A 20,851-nucleotide genomic window follows, 5' to 3' on the forward strand; every position below is an offset into this window, starting at 1 on the left:
TGTGGGAGGAAGGGAAGACTGACAGCCCTCAACTACCAAACTTCGTCCACAATCACTTATACAGTAACCACTGCCTGGGTTTTTACTGGGATTATGAGAAAGAAAAGAGACAGTACTGAACTAACGTGAATAACAGAAGACTGCCCAAATGCCATTCTTCAGAGAAATTGCTAACTGGACTATACCAGTTCAAGGAAGAAAACAGCAAGTTTAAATGACAGCTATAGCTTCCTTCAGGCTCGTAAGAAGTCACTTTTACACTTACTATTTCCACAGAGGATTGTGTTTAAAGCTTAAACCAAAATTCTTCTTTCATATATATTACCTATATATAAGATATGTATAAGTAAGGAAAAATACAAGTATGATATCCAGATGTGTAAACTGAATTACTGTGCACATCACTTTCATATATAACACCAACTCAAACCTCAGAATCAAAGGCATATTCCATCAAGCAATTCTGATCCATGCATTTGCTGATACTTATAAAGGTTATCTACATTTAATCTTGCTTGTATCCAGACATTAATTCAGATGTCTAAAAGGGCAGAAAAGTCTCTCTATACTGTGTTTTTATCACTGTAGTGATCTGTTTTCACTCTTCATTCTTTTCACATGTTCTTTCTCAAAACTGATGAGTATCATTTTCAAGACTAGCTTTATTTTCAAAGGAACACATGCCCTTAGTGGCATAAAATGGAAGAAGTAACCCTGTAGCTCAGAACTCATTACTTAGAACATTCCTTTGTAGCATTAATACTTTACTAATTCCCACTCTTCTGGTCAAGATTTTGTCCTAGATCTAGCAGGCAAGCAGAATTTTTACAAGAAGCAAACAACTGACTTGCCTTGTCTTGGATGTAAGGCATACCTTGTTTTATGAAAATTGAAAACATATGCTTTGCACATTTGCATATTTTCCTATTCCAAAAGTTAAAGGAACATATGATTTCATATTCAAGTTCTCATATTAGCACATCAGATTGAAGTACTTGGAAAGTAAAGAACAATTTCAACACATCACTCTGAAGCTACCAACTGTATATTTACATGATGCATAAGAGGGTACAGTTCACAAATATTCAGAACAGACTACTGCTCTAAACACCATGTCATGGATTTGGAACATATTTTTAAGCCTCATTCTTAATTTCTTTACTCCAGAAAAACAGATCATACTTTCCTTGGTCTGAACCTAAATCCTTGCACATTACTTAGAACACCATTGTTTCCTGTCACTGTTTGTTTTATAAAGTTTGTTGCAGCATTAAATTACTTTCTGTGTTCAGCTGAAGTTCTATGCTCTGAAGAGACTTTTTAAGATGTGTGACAGTAAGCAAACCTGAACAAAACAGAAACAACTCATCATCTGTCTTAGTTATACAGCTCTACAGGATGAAGGTTTGAAACCTGTTCAGATAACTAGATGATAAGTACCACAAAAAGATAACGGTGCAAGTACAGCTACTAAGTATTTCTTCTACAAACAGAAGATGTATTATTTTTTCTGTTATAGTCATAAAGCCTTAAAGCTTGCTAAAGATTATATTACTTAAGATAAATAGAAAATTAATCTATTCACCATAGCAATTGTATATTGCTATATACGAGAAGGAAGGTATGATACATCTTTAAGGATGACATATTAAAAAATTAAGCACCTTGTGGAAAACAAAGACTAATTTTACCATAACACCTCTCTAAATATAGCTCAGGAAGCAGGAAGGTTAGAATACCCAGACAATACTGTAACATCCCAGACTCTGAGCTTCAGATACCATAAAGACAATTAAAAAGGCCAGATGTCAAACTTAAACACAAAACACTACAAAAAATCAGTAGCAAAAAAGCCAGCAAAACAAAGATACTGTATCACGTGGTGAGTCAAACTAAGCTCTACTAGTTTTTCTGCTTTGGTTATGAAAAGGAAAAAAGGATTGTGTATGTATATTAAGACAGACTGGCTTGACAGATCTCCAGAAGAATCAGATCTCACAGCAGACAGCATAAAATTTCACCTTTCAGGTGTAACTAGTGTAACAAAGAGGAAGTTAAATGTTTCTTGCTAAGAATAAAAGCATGATTTCCAAACTTGGCTCAAGGCAAAGAAGATAACAAACTGCTGCTCTTAATACAACACGCCAGAAACTGAAATAAAAACTATTTATAGGTATTAACTATAAAAATTTTTACAGATGCTATAAATGCTTATTTAAGTGATCTGTGTGTAGTACAACTGCTCTCTGTGTCGGAGTTTCAATCTGAAGAGCTTTCAAGCCAAACTAATCTTTTCTCTGTTTTCAGAGGACCATTACTATTAATTACAAAATGTACCAATGTACCTTATTTTACTATATGCATTTAAACCCAAATCTTTTGAGTATTTGTATCAGCAAAGTCTAGTACCTTAAAAGTCTATTTAGTGATTTTTCCCCTGCAGATGCTAGCACAAATTATTCTAGACAAAACTACGTCTCATCTCCACAGCAACTAATGTTAAGGACAGTATTTTACAAAGTGGGTTAACAAATATTTGGGTTCTTCTATATATTTTGACTATCCTGAAAGCAGTTTTCCCCCAGCTAAAAGAATAACAGAGTAAAAATGTACCTAATGCTTCCTTGGTGAAATGAACTACAGGCATTACCAAAACACCCTTTTATTTCAACAAAATTCTGAACTCAATGCAATCCAACTGAACTACACTTGTATGAAGCGCTGAAATATATTAGATACTATGAAGCTGTTATTTTCACATTTAAAAATTAAATATAGTGCTTACTTGCACCTTCTAGAAATACACTCTGAAAACAAGAAACTAGGTCTCTCCCCTTTTCCCTGGTGCTCTTCATTGATGACCCACTGTTTATACTCTAAAATTTTGCTAGATAAATAATTTAAAAGCTTTTGCTGGGGAATATCTGGGGCTGGGAGGGGAAACCTTGCTCTTGTAATCTGGACTGAACACAAGAATACTACCAGCATAGACAGTAAGTTGCAAAAAATCATTTTAGGAGCATGACCAGCAGGTCAAGAGAGGTGATCCTGCCCCTCTACTCTGCTCTTGTGAGACCTCACTCAGAGTACTGTGTGCAGTTCTGGTGTCCTCAACATAAAAAAGACATGGAACTGTTGGAACAAGTCCAGAGGAGGCCATGAGGATGATCGGGGGCTGGAGCACCTCCCATATGAAGACAGACTGAGAAAGTTGGGGCTGTTCAGCCTGGAGAAGAGAAGGCTGTGTGGAGACCTCATAGCAGCCTTCCAGTACCTGAAGGGGGCCTATAGGGATGCTGGGGATGGACTCTTCATTAGGGACTGTAGTGACAGGAGTAGGGGTAATGGGTTAAAACTTAAACAGGGGAAGTTTAGATTGGATATAAGGAAGAAATTCTTTACTGTAAGGGTCGTGAGGCACTGGAATGGGTTGCCCAGGGAAGCTGTGAATGCTCCATCCCTGGCAGTGTTCAAGGCCAGGTTGGAAGAAACCTTGTGTGAGATGGTTTAGTGTGAGATGTCCTTGCCCATGGCAGGGGAGTTGGAACTAGATGATCTTAAGGTCCTTTCTAACCCTAACTATTCCATGATTTTATGATTCTATCTTGTATCAATGCAGTAGGGGAAAATTACACAATCCCTCTTCAGTAGCTAAACAGAAAGTCACGTATTTCTTCTTGTCAATGATCCTAGCAACTCTTCAGTTTAGTTCTACTACTATATCAGCAAAAATTGTCAGCTTTACTGAAATGAAAAGGAATATTCTTATAGCCCTTTTAATATAGTGAAGGTATTTAATCATGCATTTTAACTCAGCTGGTAAAATGAATTTCAAGGAGGCAATAGCTGAAATATCTTAATGTTGGATACAGTTCATGCATCATCCCGTGACTGGGCATTTAAGTGCATAGATTTGTATAATTTTAGGCAAATCAAGGATATGTTTATCTGTTCAATTTTCAGAAGCTCTGATTTTAAAATACTTCAGTACGGATATGAGTGCTCAAAATTCAACTGGTTCTATTTTAGGTAATATTTTCATGTGTATAACCCATGTACGACATTAAAAAAATTGCAATACAGCATCACCACCAGTTATATATGTGAGAGGGGTAATTTCATAAGAAGCTTACTAGTCATCTTTCCCTAACAGCCTCGATTCCTCCCACTTTGTAGCTCCCCATCTCCAGCCTTTCATTTCTCAAAGATTACCTGATGTGTTGACTATTAAAAAGACAAAATGAAACACAACTAAAAACTCCAACTGTTTCACTATCAAGTTGTTTGATTTTACAAGATAGAAAAATGATTGTGTGCCACTCTTTCTTCTCGTTCTGCATTTTCTTGTTCTAAAAGAGATACCTGCATATTTGGTAGCTAATAACAAAAAATGTAAGACCAAATAATCAAACTAGTATTGCTCCTATATTATGGTGAAAATGAGCAGATCCACAGGAAAATCTTTAAGGTTGTTTCAGAACTGATGCAGGAATAAATCTGTTCATACTAATTTTGTACACAATCTGTCAGGTAACCTCCCCCCCATAATTCTGAAATTTTAAAAAACTGAGATTTTGCACGTACATATAAGGTAAGTTCATTCTCCCCCAAACAACTGCATGTTTACTGAATAGCTATTCTATTAAAAACCCAAAGAATTTGGTTTAACAAGAATCAGCTTTAAACATTAAGTCTGCCTGCCACCATTTTTGCATCAACAGTGCATGAATCTAGTATAGGTTCTCCTTTCACAAGTCATTTATAGCGGTAATATCTGTATAAGTAAGAATTTTTAGGCAAGTTCATAAAAACACAGCACTGCAAACTCGAAAGTAATTTATTTGAGCAGCTATAAGCCTTACTGAAAGGGTATTACTTACTATGATCAGCTGCTTGTCAACATCTTTTCCTGCTTCTTTTAGCTTCTGAATATGTTCCTCAGATGGTATGAAGTTACTGCATTTTGATGCTAATGAAGTATTTGACAACGGAACCCTTGAAATACAAATATATTTCATGTTAAAAAAGGGACTGCTTATACACGTCATCCTAGATACTGTAATTAGTACAACTAAACTTTAACAAGATGCAAATCCAAGTTAACAGAATCCTATATATTCTAAGTTGTAATTCAAGTGGAAAAGTAATGAAATAAAAGAATTAACCAAAAAATACAATTTGTGACTAGCCTAAATAGGAGTTTTTTTTAATGAAAATAAATTTATAATCAAGTGGGGTAGGTTAGTCACAAGCATTAACCCAAGCATTTAACTGAGGCATTTTCAGAGCGTAACTGATGCTGCCTAATGATATACATTTCCTATGTAAGGTTTAGCTTTCTAATTTTAGGTATCATACATCAGGCCACTGCTAAAGCAGACCATGTAAATATTCCCACAAATATAAGTTGTCAATATAAAACAGATGTTACAAATCTCTCAAATTCAATTGAAACTTATTCTCTTCTAATGGCTGGCAGTGAAGAGAAGGAGAGAAGAGGATCCAAGGAGCAAATGGCTGGATATCCCTAGGATCTCTCTCACTCAGTTTAAGTTTCCCCTTTTCACAACTGAAAGAAACACTAGAAAGTACTTCAATACCTCAACAATAAAATTATTCTATGAACTTGCTACTATATTCAGGAGAATAAAATATATATAAACAAACAAACAAACAAACAAAAAACCAACCCAAACAACAAAAAATAAACAAAAAACACCCAAACAAAAACCTTAATTCCAGGTTTGGATAAAATTTGTGAAGATCACTGAAGAAAATACACACAAGAATATATGTACTTCAATTAAGTTTTACATATTTTCTTTTTGTGAGCAAACTGAGGACATAGGACCAAACACTTACTTGTAGCAGCCAGGGCAGTACACATAGCACGCTAATTCAGAGAGACTTTTCAAAAATAAAACCTCTTGACAGATATTGTTAAAACAGCATTTTTTGTGCTAAATCAGAGCTATTTTTTTTTATTCTTGTCATGGGCCTCAAAATTTGCAGTAAGCAGCTACTTCATGGTTTGCCTATTCCCCCTGCAACCTCTTCTTACAAAGCCCTAAAGAGAGCTACACTTTAGATACGCACATTACTGCGTGTTATGGCAGGAGTACTACAGAAAGAATGATGCCTTAAATCCTGGCTAAAATATGGAAAGCAGGGTAAGAAAGCTCTCAAGGAAAATACTTATCAAAATAACAGCAAAGCAGTATGGGGCTGTTCAGCTAACAAATTTGAGTAGATACCATAAAGCTATTTGGCAGTTGAGAATAAAAACTCATGGCAAAGTTATTGAAGTTATTGCAATACTTATTGAAAAATCTGAAGAGCCATTTAACTAGTTTTCAATCTGCCTTACCACCCATCTTCTGTGAAATTCCATAGTAGTAGAGTTTTTCAACATGTACAAAAGGGCTGGTTAGTCAGAATTATTAATTTGCCCTCAGACAGATGTATTGAAAATTAAATGCACCATTTCTTCTTATCTTATGAATATAGAAAACAGTTTCAATACACCAACCACTGTGCCAACTACGTTGCTATTCAACGTATCAGGTATAAAGAAATTATTGTCTTTAGCTTGTAATTGGCTAATACCAAAGACTATGCCAGAATTATTCAAAAACTACAACAGTCAATGTGATCAAGGATAAAACACAAATCTGAACTATTGGTAGCAGTAAGAACAATTCAGTTAGTAGTAAGAACAGGAACCATTTTTTTTTTATATGGCTGTTGACACCTTCATTTCACAGCTATCACAAACAATCCTAAATCAAATCTGCACTTCCTCACCTAAGAAGGTTTCAGATATACAAAGAGTCCCATAACTTAAGCATTAGAAAACTCTTCCAGAAGGTAAATAATTCAGTAAGTGAAAATCATGTGGTAATTCCTTCCCATAACCTCTGTTTATCATACAATTTGAGGAAGATTAGGAATGTTCTTCCAACACTGTTAAATTCTATTTTTTTAAAATAACTGTGCAGTTACAAATATCTTGCTTAATAATTTTCTTAACAAAATAGAAACATTCTTAATAACTGTGTAAACTGAAAGTCTATTTATAAAGAACAAGTCACTTATTTGAAGCTGAAAGGTGAGGATGGGGAACAATAGAACAGTTAAATCTTAGCATAGACCCTCTCATAACTCTATGGAACATAACTGCAATTTCACAACGTATGAAATGCTATACCTGTTCTCAGTTTCAGAAGTTTGATTTGTCGGTGAAGCTTGTATCAACTGCTTGGGAGCCAAACCTACAATTAATCAAAGAGTATAACTTTATTAATGAAGTTTTTATTTGCAAAGGAAATTTAAGCTACACAAACAGTTATCTGCAAAAACACAGACAAGACACTGCTGCAATTTTTCATGGCCAATAAAAAAGGCTGGAATTTTGGGGCAGTATTCAGGTGTTTCTCCACATGTACTTCAAAAAAATAGGCAGTTTTCCTCAACATTTCCACAGGAATTCTGCAGAGCGGTTTGCCAGCAGCTAAACAAGGCCAGCAGAGAAACTACAAAGGAGTTTAAATCTGGTTATACCAACACCCATATGTACAGTTCTACGTCTAGTATAAGAATCCTACATGCATAGTATGCCCCCATCTGAGGCATGTTCTGTAACACTCAAGGAGAAGAAACAACCAAGAACAGTGAAAGAAAGAAAAAAATTTACATTCTCTAATAGTATAATTAGAGTATTTTGCCCTTCCAAAACACCTTATAATGGCAGGAAAAAAAATCACAACTATCTAGAAAAGCTGAACAGTTAAACAGTGCAGTAAAAATCGGATTCAGATTAAAAAAACCCAAAAGCAACTAACCAACCAACAAAAACACCCCCAAAACTCAAACCAACCAAAACCCCCAACAAAACATAACCCCAAAGCAAAAGGATTTACTATCATAATATTAAGAGGAAAATCAATGAAGATCTACATTAGGGATCAATCAATAATATTTCTTCATCAAACGTACTTCAGTCAAAATATTCACATAACTCTCAACATAAGGTTTGACAAACTGCATTCACAGGCTAATAAATGAAGCCTATGTAATAAAAACAGAAAAGCGATTACTCAGTGAACAATTTGGTCAAGACCAAGTAGAATAATTCAGGAGAAAGAAGTGCAGATAGTTATTCAAAGGAAGCTGTAACCAACAGAGAATCCTTAACAGAAACCAGTGTGACAGAAGAACCCAACTGAAATATGGAAGTTTCAATACCTTATTGCATGGAAAAGGGAAAAATTTGGTTTGGGGGTTTCTTGTTTGTTTTAAAAGTTGTCACTTCACCTTTTCTCAAATAGGGCATATTTAAGACTTGAAATATTATTGCATAAAGCACAAAGACGCACTAGGAGAGGAGCTGGGTAGAAAAACGGACACCTCTCTCTCCTACTACACAACCCAGAGATAAAAGGACATTTTGCTTCTACTAAAGTGGCCACGGATGCCACGCAAAAGAAATACAGAAGCCCTGGTAAACAGGGATGGAGAACACTCCTCTGAAAGGAAGACCTATGCTTCCCATATAACTCATCAGAAGAAGAGAAAAAATTAGTAGTAGACAATTACCTTGAGATTCACTTTCTCCAGGTTCTTTTTTTAATTGTTTTGGTGGTTTAGGAGCTGTAACATACTTTAGTGGAGAACTTTCTGGACTTGATTCCAAATGTAATTGGAAGGTCTAAACAAAACAGAGCACATTAAAAAAAATCCGAACTAATTAATGCCTCTAACCTATGAACAAATTCACTGAGCTTACTACATATTAAAAACTTAAATATAGTACCAGTTCCCCAATTCTTACATTATTCAAAGCAAGCAAAACGCAACTGATTAGCTAGTCCATACTGAAGTTTGGGGTATTCATTTTTCAAAATACTTTTTTCATTTTATGTATAAGCTTGTAAAATACTTTGTGTAGAACACCTTTGACCTTGAAATCTTAAATTTTAATAGAAGTTCATTCAGATAGAGAATACTTTATTTCCCCATTCATTACACCTTTTCAGAACACCTGTGTGAGCTTAAGTCATCAGGAAGTGTCCATATGAATTTGTACAAACTCTCGCTCCAGCAGGAAATTTTACTGATGGACACTTAGTGAAATATAAAACTTAGGAGGGTGAAACAGATTCATTTTCCAGCTTACAATATCCCATCTATGACGGCACACCAGTAAAGGATCTTTAATAAATTTGAAAAATTTAAGCTACTGTGAAAGAAAGTTATTGTTAAAACAAACTTTCTAAGCATGGCATTCTCAGAAAACAGAACAGATTTAGAACACCCTCCTACCATACACCATAATTAAAATGACTTACCTCATCTGGCCTTGGTTCACATAAATGTTTTGTCAAATTATGCAACAAACCATTTTCTGCACCTTTCTTTGTGGGCTGTTTTATTTCTAACGTCACTTCTTTAGCTCCAGCTCTTTCAGATGATAGATCTGATTTCTCCTGCACACAAGTTACACTTTCATTCTCAGAGAGTCCTGTTATTGACAGTTTGCCTTGTGCTTTTGAAAGCTCCACTTCTGTAGCTATTTGACTTGCCTCTGAAACTTCAGGGTAATCCTTTAATAAAGCAAGCTTGGGGGCATTGGCAGAATTTAAGTTACTTTGCTTCATGTTACTAGCTTTCAGTAATTTAATTTTGGTCCATTTAGAGTTTTTGTTTGAGGCGTTATTTCTACCATTCAGAGTGCATTTGATAGGCATTCCTTTTTTGCTAGGGAAAAACCGTTTGCACTGAGTACTTTGACTAGATTCCGTCTGAGTAAGCGTTTCACTTTGTTGAAGCTGTATGTCGGCATGCTTTTCTTCTGTTCTGCTTTGCGTGGCATTAGGGGAATCCTTTTTCACCTCCACTGTATCTGACTCAATCTCACCTGCGATTTCTTCACAGAGTTCAAGGATGCTCACCCTTTTGGATTTTGCATCATTGTCTGGTGGATCAGCCACATTTGTTTCACTTACAGAGGGCTGCGAAATCTTTTTTGGTTTTGTACTGCTTTTTATGTTCTGATGCATTTGATGTTTTTCCTTAGTTACTGTCTTGGAATTTGGCTTAAGAGAGTCTGCTTCCACTTTCTTTGTATTGCTATCAATAGGAGATACACGGCCCGTTTGGTCCTTCTTAACTTCCTTCAGCCTTTCATCAGGACATAATGATGACCCTTGAGGGTTTTGCTGAAAGCTGTTGGAATTACCATTTTTAATGTCTGCTTTACTTTTTTTCTCTTTCAGGAAGCTGGTCACTTCTACATGTATTTCTTTATCCTCTTTTGTATTATTTGGCTTCGTTTTTTTGTTTTTCTGCTCCGTTTTCTCTCCAACAGATTTAAGGGCTTTTGCTGCAACACTCTGGGTGTGTCTTTTTGCCTGGCTACTCTGTTTAACTTCCAAAGCTTTTTCTTCTTTAACTTCTCTGCTGCGTAGGGATCTTGCTGGTACATGTACATGTGTTAACTGCTGCAGCCTCTGTGATCTCCTTGTTACTGGCTCATTTGGCACAATTAGGCATTTTGACGTAGGAATCTCTTGCATGGATTTTTTCTGGCATACCTCCTTGTTTTTCGCAGATTTAGGCTGCTGTTGGACCTTTTTGTCAGGTGTAGTTTTATTGTTCGAGTTCAGTGCTGAAGATCTTGTAGTCATGCGCGTCCCTAGTTCAAGTTCACTGGTGTTGTCACTGAAAGATTCAAATAATTATTTTATAGCATCCAAAAAGGAGAATTCGCCGTAAGTCTCCTCTCATTCGTACTAGCCTCTGCCTCTTTTTTTTTTTTCTCCATTTTTAAAACACTGGACATTGCACATCCTCAGTACTTTCAGAAGAATTATCTCTAGAATCATTTTTAAAAAAACTTCACTTCCACCTGGTCACTCATAAGTGGAGTACTTAATGTTTTTTTTGCATGACAAGTCTGAACTATGAACCTCAGATGAATGATTTTTAACAACCCCAGTAGTCTGTTGACAATTGTGGCTTTTAGATAAAGTATTAACCTAAATAGTATTAGATTTATTTTTGCTTCAGAAACTTTTTTGGGGGAAATCTTTCTGGATATCAAGACACACTCTTTTCCAAGGAAAAATCATGTAGCATGTAACATACTTAATGACTCAAGGCTGATCTTCCCAATAGTATTATTTAACTATTTAGCTGTATCGTTCACCCAAATTCATTCCGCTTAAATTGCTTCTACACTTATTTAGTCTACGAAGATAACCTAGCACAGTTACCTATTTTTTTGTCACTAACCTGTTTGATTTGACAGAGGTTTTGAGTACAGTTTTCTCCTGCACCGCACACCGATCAGGCTTTGACTTATTTGAGACATGTTTTGTATCTGACACCTCTTTTTCCTTCTTTGATGATGGTTTGCTGGTCTTGTCCAGCTTTGGACGTTTAGCAGAAGGCTCTACTAACACAGACTTCCTTTTTTGAGCTGCCATTTCTGTAAAACACAGTAATTGATTCAGCTTTTAGAGTCTTTGTCAACTGTTGTTACAGTGTCAGCTAACAGAACAGAAGATTTGCCCATTTTACAAAACAAGGTAACAGACATTTAGTCTTCCTTTTAAAGGCAGATCATACTGTGATCAGAAAGCAAATCATCAAAGCAATCTCAAATAAAATCACATTTATTTTACTTACAGGTTTTTACAAGAGGTAATCGATGTTTAGGCCAAAATAACTTATCAAGGTGTGCCAAGCACATTCCTCATGTATATGCTTATGAACAGGACGTTTCATGCCACCTATGAAGAACATAACACATTCATGCAGTAAGCACTTTTTAAACTTCCTTTTCAGACTCTGAATTTGGCATTCCCACCCTCTTACATCCCTTCAAACAATGCTTAGCCTTAAAGTTTCTTTAATAATCAATTAAAAAAAAAAAAAACCACAACAAACCAAAAACAACAAACCCACCTGCAGATAATGGTACTATCTGAAAGGAAATTTCTCAGCCTTTTGCATTTTTGCAGCAAATATGCTGCTCTCCTTCACAGCCCACAAGGAAAGGGAGTCTGCTGTCAATCCTGTGCCTCACAGCAACAGTGAATAAATTCATTAAATTACTAAGTTTGTGGTTGCTGCTACAGAACTTCATAGACATCAGCAACCGCCTATAACTGTTCCTTCCAATATGACTTAAGCTACAGATCAATGGCAGGAAGCCTAGAAAACAGCATTATTTGAGACAAATGCCTTGGGCAGCTAAAGATGATGTCTTTATGAGAACTGAAATGAAGTCAAGGGTGCCAAAGTTCATCTGTAGAAGAGTCTGAAAACTAGCATAGGTCCTCAATAAAAAGTCTTACAGGTTTGGTTGCACAACTATTTGTGCCTTCTGAAACTTTAAAGTTCAGTTATTCAAAGACACTGGTTTTGCATTATGGCATAAGTAACAATTGTTTCAAATAAAAGTTATAAATTGTTTTTTAAAAAAAAAATAAAGTTTCACTAATATCTTTTCACGAATCAGTGCTCACAACTTCCATATCCCCTTTTTAGGTCAAGAATTGTCTATTTTTGCCACGGACAGACTGACAAAGAAATATGTCTGTAACAAAATTATATTACTTTTCAAACCTTAACTAATCCATTTTTACATTTGTCAGATTTTAAGGTTAAACAGGAACTTTATGTTACCAGCTGTGTAACGCAGAGAAGATACTTTCGTTTCATTACAACTACAGTAAGCCTTTCAGTACTGACAGATGCATGCCTTTCTCCAAAAATCTGAAAGACACTTACATTAAGCTCCATTTAATAGTTACTCATTATCCAAAAGGAAAGAGAGCTGCATTTTTTCTTTTTTTTTTTTTTTCAGACTTTAAATTGCCCTTAACCTCATTTCCATTTATCTGCTCTTTTATGAAGATACTGCTAAACATGCAGGATGGATAACGCCCAAATTCCAGACACCAGTGCTGTCCCCTTTCTCCTTTAAAGAAGCTGCATGACCAGCAACTCATATTTGAGCTATGTTTCTTAATTCTATCCAGGGAAGAAACCTCTAATAGCACTTTTCATGGTCTTATTTACACACCTCTCCCTACAGAGCAGGTAACAGAATTTGTAAGCCTTACTTGTAACAGCTCATCAGCTCCATGACATTTCTCAAGTCTAAGGGTTTCTACTAGTCAAAGTTTATCTGTCAGAGCCACAGTACAGCCACTCACCCTGAAAATAACAGCTCTAGTTGCTGAATAAGTCATTGGTCACATATTCACTCAGTTTTGAGCACAACACTGACTCTCAGAATTTGAGAACACCACAACACATACTGCATACACCCAGAACTGCTTGGATTTTTTTAGGCATAAACAGACACCACTGTCAGCCACATGACCCGGCATTCTTAGGAAAGACTTTCAAGTACAAAACAGAACATGCAATCCTTCCCTTTCAGGTATTGCTTCTTAGGACGCTGACAAATAGTCTCTCGTCCTACAAAGAGAGCTAGCTGGTTATTAGTCATCTCTTTCCTACTAATACTTTGCACAGCAAAGCAAAGACTTTTCCAGACATTCAAGTACTGGCAGCTTCTGCCCTGAAGAATTCCCCCTTAGTAAAAGCAAGATTATGGAAAGAAGGGAAGACACAGAACAAACTACACACCAATCAAAGGCTCTGTGCAAGAAGTAGAGGAAAAACAGGAAAACAATTCCCACACCCTCAGGTTCTTAAAGCACGGACGAGCCCCTCGGTCTCTACTGAGGCTGGAGGCCCACCTGCTGGACAGGGCGCTGGGGTCTCACGATGAGCCTCCCCACCGACTGCCGTGACAGAACCCCGCAGGCCCCCGCGCTTTGACTCCCGGCTGAGCCCCCACGACGGAATTCGGGAGGGAGGCAGAAAAGGGAAGGCCTCCAAGCGTGGCCCAGTGTCATCCGCCTCAGCGCCCCGCCGTGACAACCCTTCCAGAGCGGGACCTGGCAGGGAGCCCCTAACCCCGGCCACAAACTCCCCGGGCCAAGGCAGTCGCCGCCGAGGGGCAAGGCGGGGTCTGCGGAGAAGAAGCAGCGCACCGCAGCGCGGGCAGCCGGCGAGAGGGTCCCTATCGCCCGCTCACTCCCACCGCCATCGCGGGGACAGGCCCGGGAGCGGGCCGCGGCCGGCGAGGCAGGCCCGAGGAGGAGACGCCGGCCTTTCGGCCCTGAGGCGGGGGGGCAGACGGCAGCTCTCCGCGCAAGGACGGGCTGCCGGTCACGGAGCCGGGGCGGCGCGGGGCCGAGCGGCTGTCAGGCACCGCTGGCACACCGCGGGGAGGGGGAGCACGCGGAACAACTTCCTCACCCCCTCCCTCCCCCCCCCGCACCCTCCCACCCCCTTTCCTCCGGCGCGAGGCGGCCGCTTACCTCGCGCGAGCGGCAGCGGCGCGCCGGCAGCGCGAGCCCGGCCCGACAGCTGCTGGGGGGGGTGGGGGGGGTGGGAGTGTGAAGGAAGGGGAGTAAGGGGGAGGGCGGGGGCGGGGCGGAGGCGCGCGAGGCCGGGGCGCGGGCGAGCGCAGGCGCGCGCAGGCTGCAGCGGCCGGGTCAGCGCGGCTCGCGCCCCCTACCTGTGCCCGCGCGCGCGCGGCGGCGGCGGCGCGCCAGAGCCCCGAACCCGCTCACATCCGGGCACCGCGGCAGCCCCGCCCCGCCCCGCCCCGCCCCGGCCCGGCCTCTCCTCTCCTCTCCCCAGAGACGGGGAGCTTCCGGCAAGTGGCGCTGGTGCCCTCGCTGTGGGCGGTGTGATGGGAGTGCGCAGATAGGAGCTGGTGCTGGTGTGAGGGGCTTGTCTCTACGGCTGCCGCGGGTGCTCGGTGCTGCACCGGGTCTGGCGGCCTCACGCCGGAGCGGCTCGGGTCCGCGTTGGTTGTTAAGCGTCGTCCCCTGCCGTTAGGCTTCTCGCCTGCCAAAAGCGAGGGGGACAGCAGCGCGGCGCGCTGGCAGGGTACTGGCGATGGAGTGACTTACACGGTGTCTCAGTGCTGCATCATAACTGGCAGTCGTCGCTAAACGCGAAGTGTGACACTTCCCCCGAGTCATGCGCTGCCTGGTGGTGGTGGGTGTTACGCAGTGTCAGCGTTTGTTAAGTGTGCGTGGGCCTCTGCTCGAAAGTGTATTTGGAAATCCCGCTGGAGTTGGGTTTGGTGCTGCAGTAGGAACGGTCTCCACTCTAACACCACGTTTGGAAACTTCTCTGAGGGTAAAGGGGTACTTTTTGCGGTTGCTGTGAATTTCCTGCTATGAGCCTTGCTTTAGGTGCGCAGGCAGCGGTCAGTCTCCTCAGCGCAGGCGCAGCGCTGTGCCAGGGTACATCACTCAGCATAACAGGCACTTGTCTGTGTCTCTAAGGCTGAAGAGGCTTGTTGGACGTGTCCTGGTGCTGTGCAGTGCCTACCTCTCCACACCAGTGAGTTCACCTGGTGAGCTGCCTTCATGTGTCCGAGGAGGTTTGCTTTCCTCGGTTCAGTAGTGACCTTGCAGGTGCAAGCTAGCTGTTCTGCAAGTTACGTGCTGCACTGTGCCTCACAATTCATTCTATAGCATAAACATGTATTTTTGATTTGGTGCTTGTGACACCAGGTAGTGGATTTTACCTCATCCAGCCTTATGTTGTGACTTCATTGCCTCAGGATGTTTCCACATCTGAGCCCTTGTCTGCATTTGTAAGCAGAAGTTCTGAGTGAAAGAAGGGGAGCTGAGGATCTGACATCCATGCCACTGGGGTGCTGCGCTAGACCAGCTTTAGTCTGGTCATGTGGATGCAGTGACCACAAGGGTTTGGAATGTATTGGGTGTGTTCTGCACATGTATCTGTGACTTTGGTTTCATAGAATTACAAATGGTTAGGATTTGAAGGGACCTTAAAGCTCATCCAGTTCCACCCCCTCTGCCACAGGCAGGGACACCTTCCACTAGACCAGGTTGCTCAGAGCCCTTTCGAAAGGAATCCATTATGTACACTCCAAGACCCTGCCTGTCAGGTGGGAGCAGTCAGGAGGTTTCAAAAGGGTGCTGCTCATCCTAACTGGAATACTAATGTAGAGGTACCTCCTGCCTGCCCAGCACATTCCATCCAGATTACTGAGCAAGGGCTAACCTGAAGTATGTCCTACCTGAAATGCATTGAGTACGTGTGTCAGAGCCTCAACATTAAGTAGCTTTGCTGTGCACATCTACTCCTACTGGTATGTTCTACTTGCTAGCACAGACAGTCTCACTTTGACTCTAAATTTACATAGTGACCTGTGTACATCGCTGTATCAGAATGACTGTAGAACAGAGCGGTGAATCTTGTCATTAGCCAACCAAGAAATGTTAGAAGAAGAGGGTTTGAATGGTGGCATGTGACAGGGTTTCTCCCAGAGATTTCTGATTTCCTCTACAGATTTCTGGTTACAGTTTGCTGATCTAACAGACAAAGACCGTGCAAGTATTTTGGCCACTGGAAGTTACATAGCATAGATGTTCTGCAAAGACTCGTTTGTTAATGTTTGAAGTATTTTAAAAGTGGTTATCTTGGTTTTTAGAATGAACATTTTGTGTCTTTTTTTTATGATTTTCCACACATTTGATTCATTTCTATAGCTATTGCATTTATGGGATTAATTGCTGGAAATTGCAGTCAAGTTGCTGAACAGCGTAAAATATTTCAGATATAAATCAAATTCCTTGGAGATACTTTGTTCTTCCTGCAAAGTGTTTTGTCTCTATTAGCTGACACAAGGAACTGCCTTCCTTTAGAAGTCCTTTTTCTGGCCACGCTTCACTGAAGCACAGTTTGTCCTCGGCAAATGGAGATTTTCAGCAGCTGCAGGTTTTTAAAAAGCTGATAGGAGGCGATGTTATTTATAACTCCCTATAGCAGCTCCTCTTTAATGCAGGATAGTCTGCTGTGACTTTACAATAAACGCAACAACATGTGGTCTCCTACTGTAACAGTAAGATACTTTCCAGAGGAAGGATATTTTAATCACTGGGTTGCTTGTAAATTTCTTGGAGAAGGATAAAAGCATTTCTTTATGTTATCACTAACTTTGTAAATATGACATGATGTTTTCCCATCCCACTTTCTCAGGAACATGAAGGGGGTAAAACTAGATTTTTCTCCCATCCTTCCGTGTCATATTAATTTGCTGTACAGCAGGGAAGTAGTAAAGAAGCAAGCATTTTTATAAAGCAGTGCAATCCAAAACTTGGGAAAAAATGAGGTAGAAGAATGTGAGTAGGTTTCCAGTTTTCCACAGAAGGTGGCAGCATTTTGAAGCACTGATGTCGGTGTGAACTTGCTACCAGATGTCACTGGTAGACACAAACTTAACCGAAATTTACTCTCCTGAGAAGCTGTGGTGAATATGAGCAGGAGCGGGCATGGATTTGCTGTAGAACCAGGGGAGCTGGGGAGGGTAGGAGGAGGAACTCCACTCGCATAGGTGGAGAATTTGGATAGGACAGATTTAACCCCAAAAGGATTTAATTTAGCCTTGCTTACTTCTGCTGTAAGACTGCTGGATTGCCTCTTGTCTGGAGCGAAATGAAAAACGACTTGCTTCTAGGCTATGCCTTTTTTTTCACAGGAGCAATAACTCAGCTGACATAAGGATCATCTCAGTAATTGCAGATAGTGCCCTGTTAGCCTAAGGCCCAGGGAGATGCAGTGAACTGTGTAACAGCTGACTGTCACCAAAAAGGGGAAGCCTTTCCCACTATTGTCTCCTCGTTCCCCACTCTCAGCAGTGTGCTTACCTCATGCCACCTTCCATCTAGCACCTGAGGGATTCCCATAGGCAAGCAAATTAATTTATTGAGCTAGCAAAAAGTTAACCCAATGGAAAGAGTGGATCATAGTCTGCCAGGGCAAGGCTGAGGACTGGAATCAGGGAGGATAAGAAAAGGCAGGGGAGGCGGAAGAGCAAGCCTTCCCCTTTTGGCATGAGGGAGCTGTTAACATTGACGGCTGCTTGTGAAACTGCAGCCTTAGGGCAGGCTACATAGTTAGAGGCTTGAGCTCTTGATCCCAAGCTCAATCACAGCAGTCCGGCAAGCACAGCCCTGTTTGATGTGCTAATACACTCCCAACCTGCTCTACTGCATATCAGGCATCTCCTCTGAGCAAGGAAGTGGTGGCTGACAACCAAGAGGCGGTAGCTGCTTCAACCTTTCAGCTGTCATTAACCCTACAGGCACTCCTAGGGCACTGGAAGAATGCCTCAGATGGGTTAGCTAAGGCCACATATGGAGCTGATTTAAACGAGTGGGTTTATAATCACTAAATACATAGATCCTTCCAAGAACTGAAGAAAGAGCTGAGACAGCAGAGGGCCTTGATTTCCATACATTTAGCAGGTTCAGAAGGTCCCTCTACCCTCATCCAGGAAGAAGGAAGAAGCTGATTTTTGTGTCTCCAGTAGGCTTTCAGAAAGAGACAGGAACATTGGATCCCTCAGAGGAAGAGATGTTTGCCAGTGAAGAACTACTGGCTGTTGTGGCTGCTGGTGCGTTTGGCAGATAGTACCTTTTCTAGTGTTGGAATGAAAATGTAAAACCCCACATGCATGGCTGAGATATTCTACAGCAGATCGGAGCAGGAGTTATTTTGCTGGCTGCTAAGAAGCACCACTAGCCTGTTGCAGAAAGAGGATCCAGCATGTGTGCTGAAGGTCTGTGGCAAGTCCCTACAGAGATTCTTTTGGGCTTTTTTGTACCCTCCTTCTTCATTACCTTGGGCATTCCAAGGCTCTTTTTCACCAGCTGGCATCTTGGGATGAGAACCACAGCACATGGCTCAGGCTCAAGGGTAGCTGTGCATGACAGCAGCTCAGTGACTCGATAACCAAGTATTTCTTCTTTTTCTTTTTTTCTTTGCAGGATGATAGTGTGTTGAGCTGAAACAGTGTGGGGAGAGCATAGTGTGCTTTCTCATGACACCACATCAGGGCTAAAAGTCCTCGCTTCCTGCAGATCTGAGTCACTGGTGAGAGCCAGGCAGCTATAGGAGCTGCAAGTGAAAGAGGCAGAAAGAGGCAGAAATTCCTGCATAGGTGGCACATGGATCAGCGGGGATTGGAGGGTGCTGTGCCTGGAGTTAAAGAGCTTTATAAGGGATCTAGCTAAGAAAGCAGGGAAGGGAAGGGGGTTGGGGTTTGTTTTGGTTTGGTGTTTTTCAAGGGATGCAGGAAAAACCTGGGCTGGGACTTGTCCAGTTTGCTTGTGTGTTTGAATGTGAAATTTTTGGGGGGGTGTGAGAGGAATAGGGATAGAAAGCACTGCAGATCACTACAGCTAGAGGGAAGGCTGGCAGTTGATTTGCAGAGATTTGGGGCCAGGCCAGACAGTGGGTATGTATATGAGTGGTGCATAGGGGTCCAAGCAATCACAGTACAATGGAAGGGGGCTGTTCTCTGAAACATTTGGGAACTGCTGAGATAAGCAAGCTGCTCCATTCTGTTGACTTGAAGGGCTGAAGCAGTTGACTACTAGATCTCAGTTGGAAATGGCAGCTTCCAGCAGGGAGGGGATAAGGTGCAGCTTCCTAAACCTAAATTACTGGGGAGTAGTTCTTGAAAATGGGGCCCTTTTCTGATCTCTGTAATGGTCAGTCTAGGCCTCAGAGTGATGGCACTCTGCAACAGTGAGCACATTGATGTCTGAAGCATGATACTCTGTGCCATATTGACAGGACCATGTCGACCTGCCTGGAGTCATCATCACTTCATTGACATTGGCTTGACACCAGCTCCTGCAGAATTGTAGACTGTCCTCCACAGCCCATTCTGCTATGTCTGGTAAACTGTACTGTTGTATGTCTTGGTTTCTAAAAAGAGCATTAATCCCTCTTCTGTTCAATGTGAAATGTATACCATGGGTTAGTTTCCAAATTCATAGAACCATCTTTTTCTATTTGAAATTTTCAGTTTTTCTAAGGTCTATTTGCCAAGAGTGGACATTGTAAATTACTGTTTAAGATCTTTATGATCCAGTACTAAGACAGCTAAAGTCACAGGTGGTTCTTGGGTGACTGAAGGCTTCACAGATAAAAAGAACAGTACCTTGCATTGACTCCAAGAGCAAATTGAGAAGAGGTAGATGTTCTGGAGCATATATGTCGTATGTCCTCTGTAGAGCAGGGGGATGCTCTAGAGGCCCCCTCCAAATTTAATGTCATATGTCCTCTGTAGAGCAGGGGGATGCTCTAGAGGCCCCCTCCAAATTTAACTACTGATTCTGCACTGGGAAGAGGGTTTTCTTTAGGAGGTGTCTGCAACCTGTGTGAGTTTCATTTTCATTACACTCCATCTTTCCAATAATGAGTACATCACTAACTAACAATTTTCTCCCACATGCAACGTTTCATATCCCTGTTGCCGCCTGGGTATCCAAATCCCATGAAAAGCCAAATCAAGATGCTGTGAGTTCACACTGTTTTTTAAACAGAGGGCACATTCTGAATTGTGGCTTACTGGTGCAATTCTGTGTAGAAGGTATAAAGATACCACACAGCAAAAACTTTTATGGCACTTCTTGCTAGCATATGTCCCCCTCAAAAGAATTGAGGCAAACATCTGGATTATATGTTCCAGAAAATCTGACAGGGAAAGCTTGAGCATATCCGTAGTAAAATTTGCTTGTTGTTACTTTGCACACTGTGCTTTGAACAATGTGTTTTCCCTAATGGAGTGTAATAAAAACCACCCCACATTTGTGCAAAAAAACACCCCAGCTTTACAGATATTTGATTGATGTTGCTTTAAAGAGAAATGTCTTATGGGGATTTGTGGGTGGGATTAGACCTAAATGAAATAAGAGAGTGCAAATAGAAC

The 20,851-nt window shown here is 40.9% G+C and overlaps 1 protein-coding gene across 5 annotated transcripts in view; it reads right to left on the reverse strand.

Moving 5' to 3' along the window:
- ESCO1 (establishment of sister chromatid cohesion N-acetyltransferase 1) overlaps positions 1-14,478 on the reverse strand; it is a 32,459-nt gene extending 17,981 nt beyond the window's left edge. For 4 of the 5 annotated variants that reach the window (XR_009726540.1, XM_061360478.1, XM_061360476.1 and 1 more), the window contains exons 1-7: positions 14,403-14,478; positions 11,689-11,792; positions 11,293-11,488; positions 9,348-10,719; positions 8,596-8,707; positions 7,208-7,271; positions 4,881-4,995 (exon numbers count right to left, since the gene is read on the reverse strand). Coding sequence is in view for 4 of the 5 variants with exons in the window: in XM_061360478.1 (XP_061216462.1) it covers positions 4,881-4,995; positions 7,208-7,271; positions 8,596-8,707; positions 9,348-10,719; positions 11,293-11,486 (1,857 nt within the window). In the remaining variant the exon portion in view is untranslated. Of the gene's footprint in view, positions 1-4,880; positions 4,996-7,207; positions 7,272-8,595; positions 8,708-9,347; positions 10,720-11,292; positions 11,489-11,688; positions 11,793-13,775; positions 14,059-14,402 lie in introns of those variants that run through there. The other variant, XM_061360477.1, reaches the window with a different exon arrangement.
- Positions 14,479-20,851: the final 6,373 nt, after the last annotated feature.

The sequence above is a fragment of the Neopsephotus bourkii genome, unplaced genomic scaffold (assembly GCF_033783945.1).
Source record: "Neopsephotus bourkii isolate Nb327-2 ecotype Australia unplaced genomic scaffold, CSIRO-AGI_Nbou_v1 NB_1027, whole genome shotgun sequence".
In the NCBI taxonomy this organism is placed as follows: domain Eukaryota; kingdom Metazoa; phylum Chordata; class Aves; order Psittaciformes; family Psittacidae; genus Neopsephotus; species Neopsephotus bourkii.